Genomic DNA, 13,994 nt, shown 5'->3' on the forward strand with positions numbered 1-13,994 from the left:
GATAATTAATATGAAGGAGGTTGCTGATTTATTATTTCCTGTTAAAAATAGTGCTTCAGGGAAAATTCCCTCCCCACCTTGGTGGGACAAAGATTGTACGGAAGCAATTAAAAATCGTAAAGAGGCTGAAAAAAATTATAATAATTACATGACATCAGAAAATTTTGAAATTTACACCGCAGTTTCACGTTCTACTCGAAAACTACTGAAAAAAAAGAAATTGGAAGGTTGGAGAAGATTTTGTTCTTCTATCTGTCCAGAAGTTAATTCATCAGTCGTTTGGAATAATATTAAAAGATTCAGATCTGCCTTCAGTGATCATACATCACGTTCTGCACTCGATTTAACTTTAGCGAATAAATTTTTAGATCGCCTTGCTCCTAGTTATGTGCCGGAATGCCTTTACAATATTTCTCTATCCGTCTCTGACGAATTATCCGAACTTGAGTCTCCTTTTACTCTTGTAGAACTTAAAGGTGTTCTAGCTTGTATTAAAGACTCTGCACCGGGAGAAGACGGTATACCGTATTCCTTTTTTAAAAATGCTAGCGATGCGACATTAATTTACTTTTTAAATATAATTAATTCCATAATTATTTCGGGAAATATACCTACTTCATGGAAGTCTCAGATTATTATACCATTTCTAAAGCCTCATAAACCACCTTCTGAACCATCTTCATACCGTCCTGTTGCACTTTCCTCTGTCTTACTAAAGCTAGCTGAACATTTAGTGAAGAACCGTCTAGAATGGTTTTTAGAAAGTAATAACTTACTATCCCCGAACCAGTTTGGTTTTAGGAAAGGTAAGAGCACCTTAGATAATGTGAGCGTTCTTATTTCAGATATTCATATAGCTTTCTCACAAAATTTGTCAATCCTCTCAGCCTTTTTAGATATAAATTCTGCCTATGATAATGTAATAATTTCTATTTTAAAAACTAAATTACAAGCTTTAAATGTACCGGTAATGCTTTCTAATTTCATTATTAATATTTTATCAGAAAGAACAATACATATGGATCTAGATGAAGATACCAAATTATCTAGAACAGTATGGAAAGGCCTTCCACAAGGATCTGTTCTCAGTCCAATTTTATTCAACATATACACATACGATCTAGAATCATTCCTTGATAAATCCGTAAAAATTTTACAATATGCTGATGATCTCTTATTATATTTTATTGCGAAGTCCATAGAATCTGTTTCTGCCAAATTATCTGATTCATTAGATATGTTAAAAACGTGGTTAGATGCAAATGGTCTTAATCTTTCTGTAACCAAGAGTAGTGTAGTTTTGTTTTCAAGAATGAGATCACCGCAACAAATTAAGGTGCTTTATGATAACTCATACATTCCTATAAAGACTGAAATTAAATTTTTAGGTATCGTGCTAGATAATAAATTAACAGGTCTGTCCCACTGTAATTATATTTCCACGAAATGTGAGCGTAACCTCAACATTCTTAGGTGCCTTGCTGGAGTTTGGTGGGGAGCACATCCCGTTTCACTAAAACTTGCTTATAATGGTCTTATAAGGAGTGTCATTGATTATGGAACTTTTTTGTTAGCTCCAGGAAGTTCATTTGCTTTTAAGAAATTGGATTTAATTCAATCAAAGGCCTTGAGGATTATCTCTGGAGCAATGAAATCAAGTCCAATCAATGCTTTACAGCTCGAAGTCGGTGATCCACCTTTGGTTTTAAGAAGGCAATATTTATCTGATCGCTTCTTTTTTCGTTGTTTACAATTATCTGATCATCCGCTTATTCAAAAGTTATCTCAACTATATATCTTTATTTCGTCTTCATCTTATTGGAAACATAAAAAACCTCCATGTTTAATACAAAGTTATGAAAAATATAAATCCATAGAATCTCCCACTTTTACATCGTCCTGTTTTCCCATTTATAAATGCTCATATCAATCTTTAGTTTTATCTCCTAATATTAAATATGATTTTGGGTTATCAAAAAATGATTCAGAATTGAATGCCAAATTTATGTTTATAACTGACATTGAATGGAATGAATGGCACTACATCTTTACTGATGCATCAAAACCAGACAATAGCGGTTGTGTAGGTGTGGGTGTGTTTCATTCACAATTTAATATCGTTCAAAAAATTAAACTTCCACCGGAATCTTCAGTTTTTACCGGGGAATGCTATGGTATTTTAAAAGCTGTAGAATATATACTTTTAATGAAATTACATAAGGCAATAGTTTTCACTGACTCTATGAGCTCTTTGCAAGCTCTAGCCAAATATCCGTTTAAATCAAAACCAGTTTATCCCATTATTTGTGACATAAGACAAAGTCTTTATCTTTGCATGTTGAGAAGGTATTCCGTTTCTTTTGCCTGGTTACCAGGACACAGTGGTATTAGCGGCAATGACAAAGCTGACCTTATTGCAAGAGAGGCTGTAACTTGTGGTGATATGTATCCGTATCATAATTACTGTAGTGACCTAGCTTGTCTCCCAAAAATATATTTAAGGTATGCCTGGAAGGAATATTGGGAAAAAACAAGTACAATAAAAGGAAGATTTTATCGCCTTATACAACCCGATATTCCTTTCTAACCATGGTTTTGTAAATTAAAGCTTGGAAAGACCGCAACAACTATTATAACTCGTATGCGTCTAGGTCACGTATGCACACCTTCTCATTTATACAAGCTTGGTATTGTACAAAGTTCGTCGTGTAATTGCGGTGCTGAAGTGGCGGACTTGAATCATATATTCTTCTCATGTTCTAAATTTGACCACACCTCCCTTTTTAATCATCTCCGATCCATCCGTGTTCCATTCCCAACTTCTATTCTTACTCTACTTTCTTCCAATGATCCTATTATCTATAAATACTATCTTCATATATATATGATAACAATATTAAGATTTAGTTATATTACATGAATACATTTATAGTTGCATCAATTGCTTTTCCTATATATTTATAAGTATATTCTCATATGTACAAGTATATCCTTCATATCCTATAAATATCCTAGACCTAATCCTTATCCTTTCTAAATTCGTTTGTGTTAGGTATTTTTATTACTATTATCGTTTCCCCGTTTTGTTCTTGGCAAAATACCCTAATATCGGGGTGAACGCCACATAAGAAGAAAAAAAAAAAAAAAAAAACAAGTCTGTCACTCGTAATTTTAAACAAATTTCAATATTAAAAAAAATAAACAAACAATACATTACATAAATATAATTTTAATAGTATTAATTATGTTAAGAAACAAATTAAAGGTACACAACTAATATATTCTTAGGTCAGTAAAGAAAACTTGTCGAGATGGCTGATGATGACGGTAAGTAATAAATCCTAACCTCACAAACTATATAATTTAACTTTTAAAATTGTTAATATATAACTTATTAGCAAACAGATAACAATAAATTTAAACACTATTACAGCATGCAAAAGGTATGGATTCAGATTGTAATCGAAAAATATGAATGCCTGGTAGCTAATATACATTTATTTTTTATTGATACTGGCCACTTAGTGATATACCATGCATAACAAACAATCTCAAATTATAAAGTCTTCTGTATTATAATCCATATGGCTACACCTTAAACATGCAACTATCAATTGCAACTTCTATGAGAATAATAATAGATTCATTTGCAATTATATACTACTTCATCCTTACTGTGAGCTGTCAAAATTATCATCTTAAATTTGGCAGACCATAATTAGAAAATTCACTATTCCAGCACCTTCAGATAGCAGTCTCTTGGTAATTGTAGTCGACACAAATCCGAACCAGCGCTACATTACAGAGGATCCCAAACTGTTGACAGGATGCCTTGATGCTATGATTGCATTTGCAAACTCACATCTAATGCAAAAATCTAGTAACTTATTAGCAGTTATTGGATGTCACTTTCATAAAAGGTAAATAAATATTTAATAGGTATAAAGACAGGTAAATAATAAAATGTAATAGTTTGTAAAGCTGTTTGGATATTTGTTTCTCAATTATGCTTAAAGTAGCTTTTACTCACAACAAACAAACAAAATCAGGATTGCTGAATGGATTAAATTGAAACTTGATTTAGTAAAAAAGAGTACAGACACATCATATTCCTCAACAACCACACAGAGATTTCTGCCAAAAACTTTATAATTGCATTATAAATAGTAAATCCCCAGGAGAATATTAATTATTCTACTGAATTTATCATAGGGAGTGCTCTGAGGAATTGTTCAGATTGATGCCTACTGCTGATTTTCACCATCATACAACCCACCATAAACTAAAATTTCATCCCAACCATCTGGACGAATGGCGGTCCTCCACCATGCGTTTTTCAAGCCACTTTCTACCATGCACATTCACTCTTTGGAATCAACTTCCAGCAGCAGTATTTCTGAACCGATACGACAACATAATCTTTAAGAAAAGAGCATATTCCTTTTTAAAAGGCCGACAGCACACCTGCAATGTCGTTGGTATTGTGGGTGATCATGGGCGGCCGTTACCACTTACCATCAGGTGACCCGCATGCTGATTTGCCCCCTGTGTTATAAAAATGAATTACTTAATGCTATTTTGTCTTTAATAATAGTTTTATTTATATTATTTTTTTTCAGTGAATTCTTGTATCCGTCTCCAGGCAAACCACTGGATGTAAGACAAATAGATGGCCAGTATGAACTATTTACTTTAGTGGAAAAAACAATAAAAATGAGGTATGTGCTTATGTCTTATCTCATTCTTAAACATATTCATTACCAGACTCTTCATCTGAGGAATTTTAGAAAAATAACATATTTCCTGGGATCTGCTATTTGACTTAGTGCTCTTATTATGTAATTACCTTAACTATGATATTTTTATTAAAAAAGAAATATTCATACATTTTTTGCATCATAGTAATATTATAAACTTTGCTTATGTGACTTGAGAAGTAGTTAATTTAACTACTTCTCAAGTCACATAAGCAATAGTTAATCCTGAATATCAGGTTTTTCATCTGTTTGTGATTATATAGTTTTGCTATTTATTTCTCATTTAAGAGTTTTTTCTTGTCAGGGCAACTAATTCATGCAGAATGCATAGTTTTACTATTTGTTACATAATCAAACAAAAATGACTGAACTGTATTTGATAGATAGATTACTTCCTCCAAAATATTACAATAGTAAATTTATTATAAATATAAACCTAATAAAAGTAATAATATAATATTTGATACCATATAATAAATTTTTATTCTAAATAATACTAGCAAAGCTGCTAAATACACCTAATTTTGTAATATTAGATAGAATATTACATTATTATAAACAAAAAAAGAACAGAATCATAGACAAAAATAACTTTTTTACAGATTAGTAAATTTAATAAAAAGTCAACCACAAGATGACAAGCCTGGGGAGTCCTTACTTGCAGGGGCTTTAGCTATGGGTCTTTGTTTTATATCAAGAGTGAGTACATACATTATTTCATAAAAATTGATAATTTATTTACATTAAATATTATTTACTTTTTCTGCAAATGTTTTTGTGTTATAATACATTATGTTCTTTATTAATATATTTATGATACTATGTAGTTCCGGCATAGAATGATTCATCCCTTTCTGTCCTATGGATGAAGTAAGAGATGACTAAGGGAACTAAATAGATGAGGAATGACCAGCAGTGTCCTTCTTAAAACATCTCCAAAAGCCTTACTGTGGTTATCAACCTGCCTGCATAGCATGGCAACTATTGGCAAAACTCGCTTTTATGAGGGTGGCCTATATCCAGCAGTGGACAATTAAGGGCTAATATGATAGTGATATTAAATTTTATGTTCTGTTATTCCATCTAAATTTAAGTGTTAGTGGTTGTGAACCCAGATGTACATTAACTAGTTTCTTTCAATACATATTATCCTAGTGTGAGGAATAGATAATTGGTGTTTTAATTAGGTTGATAGATTAGGTTTTAACATTATGTCTTATGAAAAATAATTGCAATGAAAATGCCTTAATTTACTCTAAATAAAGTTCAATCTTGATAATATAATTCTTCCGATTAAAAAAAGAGTAATCAAATTGGTTCAGAATTATTAAAGCTATAAACAAAATTAGACAGTTGAATTTAAAACCACTTTATGAAGCCTTTTGAAATATTAGATAATTTCTACATTGCTTTAAAAAAAAAAAAAACTAAAGACAAAAAATCATAAAGGTTAGTAAGCAAATAAAGTACATTTTGTCATATTGACTCCCTAATCGTATTGTCTCGTCTGTCGATTAGATGCGCCGGGAAGCAGCGCCAGGCATACGAATGAGCAGCCGAATCCTCATAGTGACCGGCAGCTCTGACACCGCAGCACAATACATCAACTATATGAATGTGTTCTTCACTGCACAGGTATGTATTTTAATTTTTTATATGAATTTCCAAAATAGGCAGTTTAGAAAATTAGCGTAAATATCCATCTGCCAACCATAAATTAGTAAAAAATAACCAAAAAAAATATTAACCATTTTCCTCAAATTCGCTAATGTGGGACTCGTTATTTCCCATATACATTGGAATTGCAGAATTCCTTGTCGCTTTTAACAATACATATATCCACATATATATAAGGAAACCTGGTGAACATTTTCATATTTCTATAACAAATAGCTTCAGCTATGCATTTATAAAACTATCTTTTTCAATTTCAGAAGCAGCAAGTACTGATAGACGTATGCTCGCTGGACAAACATCTTAGTCTACTGCAGCAAGGCTGCGACATAACAGGTGGTCTTTACCTGAAAGTACCGTCTCTGGAAGGCCTTTTGCAATACTTATTGGTGAGCATAAAATTTATTTAACATGCAATTAGTATATGAATGTTTTTGACGTCAAGTAAGTGTATATTTTGATTTGGAAACTGGAATATGATAGTCAATTCACGAAAACATACCTTCAGGACTAATCCTGAAGAATAATAATGCATTGGGCGAATCATGACAGTATTCTGTAAAGCCCATTATACTTTGTCCTTCTCTATAACCGAAGATATTACCTTTAGATTTTTGCGCTGCATGTTTTCTGTCTTATATGAGACAAGAATTAACGCGACCATTTAGGTAAATTATGATAATGAAATATTTCATTCTTATCATAATAAAATATGATAGCAAAAAAACCTGGTCAAAACATCGAGATAATTCAGTTAAATTATCATAGTTTATCAAGCTTATGTTTAATAGATTTTTTACACTTATGTTTTATAGAGACGGGTATTGTCTTTATAAAACATAAGCGTAAATGTCACTTTCCATGAAATAAGTCGCGTTAGGTTATTTGCCATTGAAAATTGCATAGAAAAAATATTCGCGCTTGGTTTCCGAAATAAGCAGAAAAAAGGAGAGAATATGGACATTCATAGACAAAGTGGATAAGTGGCATCCATAAATTTCTGTGGTTATTCATATCTATACATATTTCTACTATTCTTTTTTACATGTTACAATGACAAACAAGCTTACGGCCCACCTAATGGAAAGTAGTAATAGACATGAACATAACAGAGTATACACCCATAATACCTCTCATGCTTTGCCATTCTTGAAAACTAAGACATTATGTCTCTGTATTCTACAACTACATCGCCAATAGAAATGTAGATGCGTCGTTACGTGTATATAACCTATCCCACTAGATGTTCTTACCAAAGGCTTCTGAGCGCGGACAACTTAACTGTGAGCATACATAGACGAATATGAAAGTCGATGAGTGACATTCGTAAATTTATATCATTATTTGTCGCCATAAATATTTCGAATATAGATGTGTTAATACGTGTATGTATATTGCCAATCCTAGTGGGTGTTCCTCCCGGACGCATCAGAACGCGGACAACTAGTGCTGCCGGGGCGCGGCCGCGTGGACTATCGCGCCGCCTGCTTCTGTCACCGCGAACTGCTCACCATCGGTTACGTGTGTTCCGTCTGTCTCAGCGGTTAGTACTCATTTCCTCGTTACGTTCATTGAAAACACGGGTTTCTCTATAAGAGGATGGTTTCTGCTCACCGTACTAGCGTAGCTTAAAAATCGGCATAAATATCTTAGAATAAGTATATTGTTTTCGTTTTTCATTTTATTATTTATCTATTATGACTTGACCAGATACATTTTTAATTATTCCTCTCCATCCTAAGGTCGCCTGAAAGAGATCGCTATATAGTGATAAGACCGCCCATTGTTGTCTCTTTATCTTGCTTTTATGTAATTAATTATTAATTTTGTTTTTGTACAAATTATTAATCTTTATAATCTGTATCATTCTTTGAAGGGAACAAACAATAAAGAGTTTTCATTCTAATGTTATAAACCACGTATTTCCTATTATTAATAATATAATAGGAAATACGTATAAATATAATAATTGATAGCGTTTATAGCTAAATCTATATTATTTGAACTATACTGACTATATTTTAATTATACGCGGTTATAGAAACATCTATATTATTTAGCAATTAGAAAAATAGATTTCCAATATTTGTGAATTATAAAACTCTATTTAATTTTTTTTTTATTGTAGCATCTATAAACATTTGAGTTTATTTTACTAAGTTACTTGTGTTTAATTGAAAAATACTTTCTTTTTTCAGTATTCTGCAAGTTCAGTCCAATATGCACAACTTGCCAGTGAGTATTATATCATGCAGTAAATGAAAATTATTTTAGATACCAACAAACAAAAGTCAATCCATTATAACTTAATAATCCATTACCCCGTTTTAACTCTGAAGAGCAAAAGATAACCTAGCTTGTTTCTATGGTCAAAACAATAATAACAGACTTACTTATTTTCCAATTTGTAATATTTGTAAGAACTTACACACATCCAACAATATCACTTCTCTATACATACAGAGTGTAAGGGGCAGGTTAGCAAAAACTGAAACACTGAATTCAGACTGAAAAGCAGTGGAAATTCTTTCTCAAAAATTTCATACTTTAGTATGAAATTTCCAAAAAAAATAAAACGGGTAAACCCCTGTTTTTTTTTATTTTTGTTTAAAATCATGTAAAGTATGATATTATATCATAATATAAAGAAATAATAATATTTTATAGTGAAATACTATAAAATATCAAAAAATAGAATGTAATTTTTGTATTAAAAAATCCTACCGCGCGATGTCAGCTGTGTAATTTACAAGCGTACGAAACTATCTACGAAGAAGTGCCATTGACCGAGCGGTGTAAATATCGCGCGGATTGGGTAGATCGTAAAACTTTAAATACATTACACAGCGTCAAAAGTAAGAATCGTTAATGGCTGTGGTGCATTTCAAGTGGGAAAATAACCATCTGATTCAGACCATTCATTTAAATCAGCTGGTTACCTTTTTGCCGACCTGTCCCTTCCACTCTGTATATGAATTGTATCAATTATGAACAAATTTCAAAGAGACGTGAAGGAGATAATATAAAAATATTTTCTTTACATTTCAGCACGGTGTTCAAAACTGGTGGCCCACTTCCAATCAAACCGAAAAAGAAGAAAATGAAGGTGTAAATATATGAGACTGGTGTGTACATAAAATATTATTATTATAAGTTTTAAATAATTTTGGTGTATTTATTCTCATACCTACCAATGTTATATAGGGGGAAAAGGAATTATTAATAATGGGGTCTAATAGCCCCATTGCCAGTAATATACCCTATCAGGTCGACCTCCACGTGGTTCTCCCTGGAAACCGTCGTGGATAATTCTTGTGATATTCGTCACAATAGGCTAACTGACCTGTTTTTATTCTCACCTATTATCCTTCACTGGTGCCCCGCTAGCATATATCCATAGCGCAGGCGGGTATACCATTCCATTATTCATAAAAAACCAATGTTATATATGTATATACTATAGGGTTTTTCACAGAAAACGAGAGAAGTTTCATGGTCGCTAAAGTGCATACGTGACTTCCTTTGGTAACACAGGCATTGATATGCTAACCTTGAACATAAGGCGGGTCGTAAGCTCGATTGTTTGTTATGCTTTATATTCGCCAGTTCCAAACAATTTTGATAATTATTCTTTATTTTTTATAGAAATGTTATCAAAGCCGCAGGTGTTGACTACCCCTAACCTAAAATAAAAGATAAAATCTTAATAATATGCAACATTATTTTAGATTTTCCGTTAAGGATACCGAATGATATGTGTATATAATAATTCGAAATTAATCTAGAAGAAATAAAAACGATATGTTACAATAATCAATTTATTAATATGTATTATTGAAACATAAAAGCTACCGCATTCGGCAAATATCTTTTATCAGATAAGCTAAAATTATTATTAACTCATATACGTCCCGAATTAACCCAGAATAGTCTTTATGTCTATGTAAATAAGAGACGATTACAAACGGCCATTGTTAAATTTTAAGTAATTAATGTGACTATGAAAAATTATATCTAAGATATAGCTTCTGTTTTTATAGATTTTAAGAATAGATATGTCAGTTAAATAAAAATGTTACGAGTTCATATTCATTATCTTGCTCATAGGTTATTTTTAAATCGAATTCAAAAACAGAATTCTCATTTTGACTAAACTACCTAAAAATAGATGTTTGTGTATATATTACGCGATGTCTTCTCTAATTTTGTAGTAAATTTAATGATTTTTAAATAAAAAATATCCCATATCAGTTTTTCACATTTATTTTATCGAGGTTAATCTTGGTTTTTTGTGTAACAAAATCTTATTTTATTTCTAATTTAAGTACATTTTTTTTTCTCATATATCAAAATGATGTTCCTCCATTTTGTTCACATGAAAATTTTATCTAAAATTTACAAACAATTTAATTATACACTTTATATATTTTATATATATAAATGTAAATAAAACAACAATAAAAACAAAAATTAATAGATTTAAAACGGCATTTTTTGATATATTTTATTGGCAGGCAAGTATCTACCTTAACCTATATAGAAAATAATTAACATCCTACTTATGAGGATTGATTTCTTCCATAAAAGTATTGGCCTGCTGTTGCCAAGCAGGCCATGTGCTTGAAGCACTCTTCCATGTCACAAATACGTTTGATATACATAGTTTGCTTAAATTTAACTATATTTTCTTATATAGATATTATAATAAGGTAAAGTTTGTGAGTTTAGATGCTCGGAGTAATCTCCGATACTACTGATCCAATTCTTTCACTGATAGAAAGGTATATTATCCCTCAGTGCTGTAGATTACTTTTTATTTTATAAATATATATTTTCATTAATTAATCACAATAAATATAATTGCAGTCGGCAAAAATTCTATAATATGGTGTTAGCTGCCTGAACAGTTAAAAGAAAAATATGAATTACTTTTAGCTTAATAGTCCGCGACACCATCCATCTTAACCAAAAAGATGGATTTTATGTTAAAAGTAAAATAAATTTTACAAGATTAAGTTTGGATACAGGTTTCATGTATACTTTATAAATTCTTATAAAAACTAATAGCTAGATTTAGCTATTAGTTTTGATTAAATTGGAAATTTCTTTGAGATAAAGTTTTCTTTTTATTTATTCGCTTATTTATTGATGCACTTGGTCAGAACATAATACGAAATAAAATTATTTCGTTATCGCTGCCGCTGGCCATGCGAGAACAATAGACGAGACGTGGAGGTGAGGGGCGCAGGGAAAAACTATTACATATATATAAACGTGTGCACGTCAAATTACTAAATACGCCGTTCATTTTAAAATTTTAGAGACCATTAATGCAGAACTTTCACAACCGCGAAAATACCAGCCTTACTAAAATATGTTGAACAGTTTATAAGTTACATAAACAAATATTGCACCCGTGCAAAGCCGAGGCGGGTCGCTACTACTTGGAATAAAAATGAGTGGTAACATATGAACGACGATCGCCGCATCCCATCAAGTAGACAGTCTGCTGTTAGAGCTCCCTAACAATAAAAAAAAATCCTTCTGAATTCGCCACATATATAATTTTTATTATTCCTTTATTATTAAGCCACTTGGAAAAGGTGTTTCTTATTTCGACTGAATTTTTTTTAAGTTATATGATATCTTCATCAACTCTGTACCTATTTTAATAATAATTGTTTACTGGGAGTTTAATGGCCTAGTAATTTTGTCACAACAGTAAAAGCTGTTTTTTTTTTTTTAATATTGAACTAAGTATTGTAATATTATATTTCCGCTATACTTTTATATATGTTCTTAAGTAGACAGTGTATAATAACAAACCATAAATTAAACAATCAGTCTTTTATTTCATAAAAAAAAAAAACAAACAATTTTTATACACTCATAAATCTCAAAATATGCTTTATAAGCGAGGATACACTTATACTATTTCTACAGTTTTTTGTTTATATAACTATATGTATTTATAGACATAATATACATTTAAATATAATTTAAAAATATGTAACTGAATCTAATATAGGCAAAGGTTTTTTTACAAGTCTTTGGACTTAAAAACAATAAAAAATCCATCTAATACTAAAATCATTATTCATATCATAATGAATATGAAACATAAATGAAGCTATAGATAAAAGTAATCGTCGATAGTGAGCGATAACGTACCGGCTATCGTTACAAAATAATGCTATAGAATAATCGTATATTGGTCGGTTTTTACTATAATGTAACCCAGATAGTATACTACATCAAGGTCAACTCTCAATTCATACAAGGTGAAAACGAAATTATTACGATTTTTTTTTATACAACTTAGAATGGTAAACAAGCTGATGGTCCACCTGATGGAAAGTGGTAACCGTCGCTTATAGACATGAGCAGTACCATGGACATAACAGAGTATACTGTTACGCCCATGATACCCCCCATGCGTTGCCATTCCTGAGGGCTCAGGTGTTATTCCTCTGTGCCCAGTAAATTCACGCCACATCCCACCCTTCAAACCGAAACACAGCCATGCAAACACAACTATTTCACGGTTGAAACACGAATGGATGAACGTTAAAGGGAACGTTTTACTAGAGAATTTAATATTTTTCTCAAAGAAACATGGGACGTTAAACAACAAAAAATTTGATCTTCCCATACTAACACAAGTAACGCGATCATTTAAGTAAACTATGTTATTTACCTGAATTATTTCGATATTTCGGCCGGTGTGGCCGACGTCACGAGGAGACTGATATAATGATGTTCCTAGGCAGAAGTTTTTTTCTTTAACTCATTGCATACAACACTGACCATGTCGTTATTTGTCGAATAAAGACACAGTCAGTATTGTTTGGTCAAATATATTAACAATGATAATTCATAGTTTACCTAAATAATCACGTTAATTCCCATATCTTATAAAACATGCAATTGCGGAAGTCTAAAAATTAAAAACTTTCAGTTAGTTGTTACACGAGTATCACGGCGCGTACCTACAGCTGTTGAAGATTCAAACTTTTTGTCGTTTTTAAATTGTTGATTCATGAAATTTCTTTCCTAGTACATTTTATTTTTTATTTTAGCATGGATATATTCTTAGTTTTACATACCGCTATTGATATCAACCCTGTATTTGTGTATATCTTTATTGCACTTGTAAAAAATATATTGTGCGAAATAGTTATAGATCTTGTTAGCAAAAGTGGGCTTATCTCTAAAAGAGATCTCTAACCAACCCAACGCATGAACTTGTTAATATTTAATATTTTTTATAGCTGCAATATAATTAAATCTAATTTCATGCGAAACTCCTTGAAAGGTAGAAAAAAAAAAGCAATGCCAAATGCCTCTATCCTAATTCACATTTCTTGCATCATTCATTTCCATAACTCATCTTATGAATACATACCAATTCCGAAGACGTTATGAGTTAATTAAATTTAACATTAATTAATTAATCTTACGAATAGTAACTTATTAAAATTAACCAATTTGCATTAATATTACTACATTCTAAACGTTGTGGCACACTGAGAGTGATATATATAATTTTGGATGTTTTTATTT

The 13,994-nt window shown here is 31.3% G+C and overlaps 1 protein-coding gene and 1 long non-coding RNA gene across 2 annotated transcripts; one reads left to right on the forward strand and one right to left on the reverse strand.

Moving 5' to 3' along the window:
- Positions 1-3,150: 3,150 nt before the first annotated feature.
- Positions 3,151-9,596, forward strand: LOC113514359 (general transcription factor IIH subunit 3). Its single transcript, XM_026898431.3, has 9 exons — positions 3,151-3,327; positions 3,740-3,920; positions 4,620-4,718; positions 5,360-5,456; positions 6,276-6,392; positions 6,692-6,820; positions 7,839-7,974; positions 8,630-8,666; positions 9,480-9,596. The coding sequence occupies exons 1-9, from the start codon at positions 3,312-3,314 to the stop codon at positions 9,541-9,543; spliced, it is 876 nt and encodes a 291-aa protein (XP_026754232.1). The 5' UTR covers positions 3,151-3,311; the 3' UTR covers positions 9,544-9,596.
- Positions 7,838-11,990, reverse strand: LOC128201108 (uncharacterized). Its single transcript, XR_008253071.1, has 2 exons — positions 9,982-11,990; positions 7,838-8,178 (listed from the first exon to the last, which is right to left on the reverse strand). It is a non-coding gene; the product is annotated as an uncharacterized LOC128201108 (long non-coding RNA).
- Positions 11,991-13,994: the final 2,004 nt, after the last annotated feature.

This window comes from Galleria mellonella, unplaced genomic scaffold (assembly GCF_026898425.1).
Source record: "Galleria mellonella isolate WM207_F2 unplaced genomic scaffold, CSIRO_AGI_GalMel_v1 utg35, whole genome shotgun sequence".
NCBI classification, from domain to species: domain Eukaryota; kingdom Metazoa; phylum Arthropoda; class Insecta; order Lepidoptera; family Pyralidae; genus Galleria; species Galleria mellonella.

Coding starts and splice junctions, on each gene's coding strand:
- LOC113514359 (XM_026898431.3), top strand. Junction 6,393..6,691: donor ATGTGTTCTTCACTGCACAG/GTATGTATTTTA, acceptor TTTCAATTTCAG/AAGCAGCAAGTACTGATAGA. Junction 6,821..7,838: donor GCCTTTTGCAATACTTATTG/GTGAGCATAAAA, acceptor TGCCAATCCTAG/TGGGTGTTCCTCCCGGACGC.